The following is a 1,833-nucleotide window of genomic DNA, read 5'->3' on the forward strand; positions in this document are numbered from 1 at the left end:
CATCCAACCACACATTTCCAGACAAAATGAAAGCCTCATAAAGAATTATCTCTGTTATTACTAACCTAAAATTCCCAGACTGTTGAGGTTTTCATTACCAAGGTTTATTTGACCTTCTTTTGGATTCCCAAGAACTTTAATCAAAACTTTCATGAGTAAAATGATGAGGAGAATCTGGGCTAAAGTCTATTTCTGTGCTTCACAGGGAGGACTGCTCAATTTCGAAAAGCGGCGCAGAGTAAGTACAACGTTCCTTATTATTTGGTTTTTATTATAGTCAAAACATCTGTTGAATCTCTTATTCATTACTATAGGCATTCAGATCTGTGGGAATGTTGAATAAAATCTCTCTTTGCAGGAGTTTGAAGTGATCGCTCAGATTAAGCTCCTGCAGTCTGCGTGCAATAGTTACTGTCTGACCCCTGATCCCGCATTTCTGCGCTGGTTTAAAAGTCAGCCACAGTACTCAGAGGAGGAGAGGTACACACATTTTTCCCTTTACATGCCTTTTTTCATCTGAATATTGTGTAAGTCTCAAAGATAATATTTCTTGCAGCTATGCGCTGTCTTGTGAAGTTGAAGGATTGGGAGACAACAGCCCAACGTCACCGAAACCCCGCAAGAGTATGGTGAAGAGATTAAGCCTGTGAGTTACCTAAAACCAAAATCTTGATGCCTAAATTGATAATATTTTATTCTTAGGACCCCATTAAATCAAAATTACAGATCTGTGACTCAATAGTCCATGTCTGTGAACTTTGACGTAATTTATGCTAATAAAAGTTAAATTAAAATTAAGCACATTTTGCCATCACGGGAATAAAATATTAAAATATAGTTATTTAAAAATATATGAAAATAGAAAACAATTTTACAGTTTTTACTGCATTTTTAGAGCACAATCGTACCGACCACAAACTTTTGAATTATATTGCATATTCAAAGAGGATGACAAATTCTAATAATTAATTTATGTCTGTTTTTGTCCTTCCAACCTCACTAGACTCTTTTTAGGAATAGACGCCACCAACACAAGCTCTCCTGTAAGAGAGAGCCCTCGATCGCCTCCTACTGGCAGCTCTGGGGAGAGCATGGACTCTGTCAGTGTGTCTTCCAGTGACTCAAGTCCTTCAGAGAGTGAAGGCATGACACCCACACATTCTATAGACACTCATCTGAAGAAGGTACAAACATCTTAATTCATGACCAAATTATTGATATACTATTGTATTAAAATAATGTATTAAATACACATCTGTTTGGTTACCGTAGCTGTCCGACTCTTCCTCCTGCACCTCATTGCACTCCATGGACACCTCCTCTTCTACAGCCAGCGCTTGCATATCTCTGGCCTCCCCGACCCTTCCCGGGCCCCCCTGCATGTACCGCCACTCGATCTCGTTGACGCCCATGTCCCCCACATCATCTGGATTTCCTCCTGCCTATAACACACAAGCTCAGGATGCGTGCATCATCCGAGTAAGCCTTGAACAGGGAAACGGAAACCTCTACAAGAGTATCATGGTTAGTGAGGAATTAAATATTATTAATCTACTTTTATCAGTGTGCACAATCTGTTCTTGCATGTCCATACAAGTATATTGGACCATTGTTAATACAGTATATTGGTCAAATATTATGATTAGTTACTGATAGACTACCTGCAAGGGTTATTAGTAAACTAAAACCATAAAAAAACATTCTCTTTACTATAATATATAATAATAATATAATATAAACGTTAGCTGAAATAAATTTTATTTCACCAAGTTTGCCATCATTTCTCACGAAAACTGAAATAAAAATTAATATATATGACAAACTACAAAAAAA

At 37.4% G+C, this 1,833-nt stretch overlaps 1 protein-coding gene across 1 annotated transcript; it reads left to right on the plus strand.

Moving 5' to 3' along the window:
- Nucleotides 1-52: 52 nt before the first annotated feature.
- On the plus strand, nt 53-1,563 carry LOC107577615 (ral guanine nucleotide dissociation stimulator-like 1; the record flags this gene model as incomplete). Its single annotated transcript, XM_016263671.1, has 5 exons — nt 53-238; nt 359-480; nt 557-646; nt 1,004-1,184; nt 1,273-1,563. Coding segments are annotated over exons 1-5 (771 nt in total), but the record flags the coding sequence as incomplete, so codon positions are not given.
- Between the last annotated feature and the right edge of the window lie 270 nt (nt 1,564-1,833).

Source organism: Sinocyclocheilus grahami, unplaced genomic scaffold (assembly GCF_001515645.1).
Source record: "Sinocyclocheilus grahami isolate Dianchi unplaced genomic scaffold, SAMN03320097.WGS_v1.1 scaffold6589.1, whole genome shotgun sequence".
Lineage (NCBI taxonomy): Eukaryota > Metazoa > Chordata > Actinopteri > Cypriniformes > Cyprinidae > Sinocyclocheilus > Sinocyclocheilus grahami.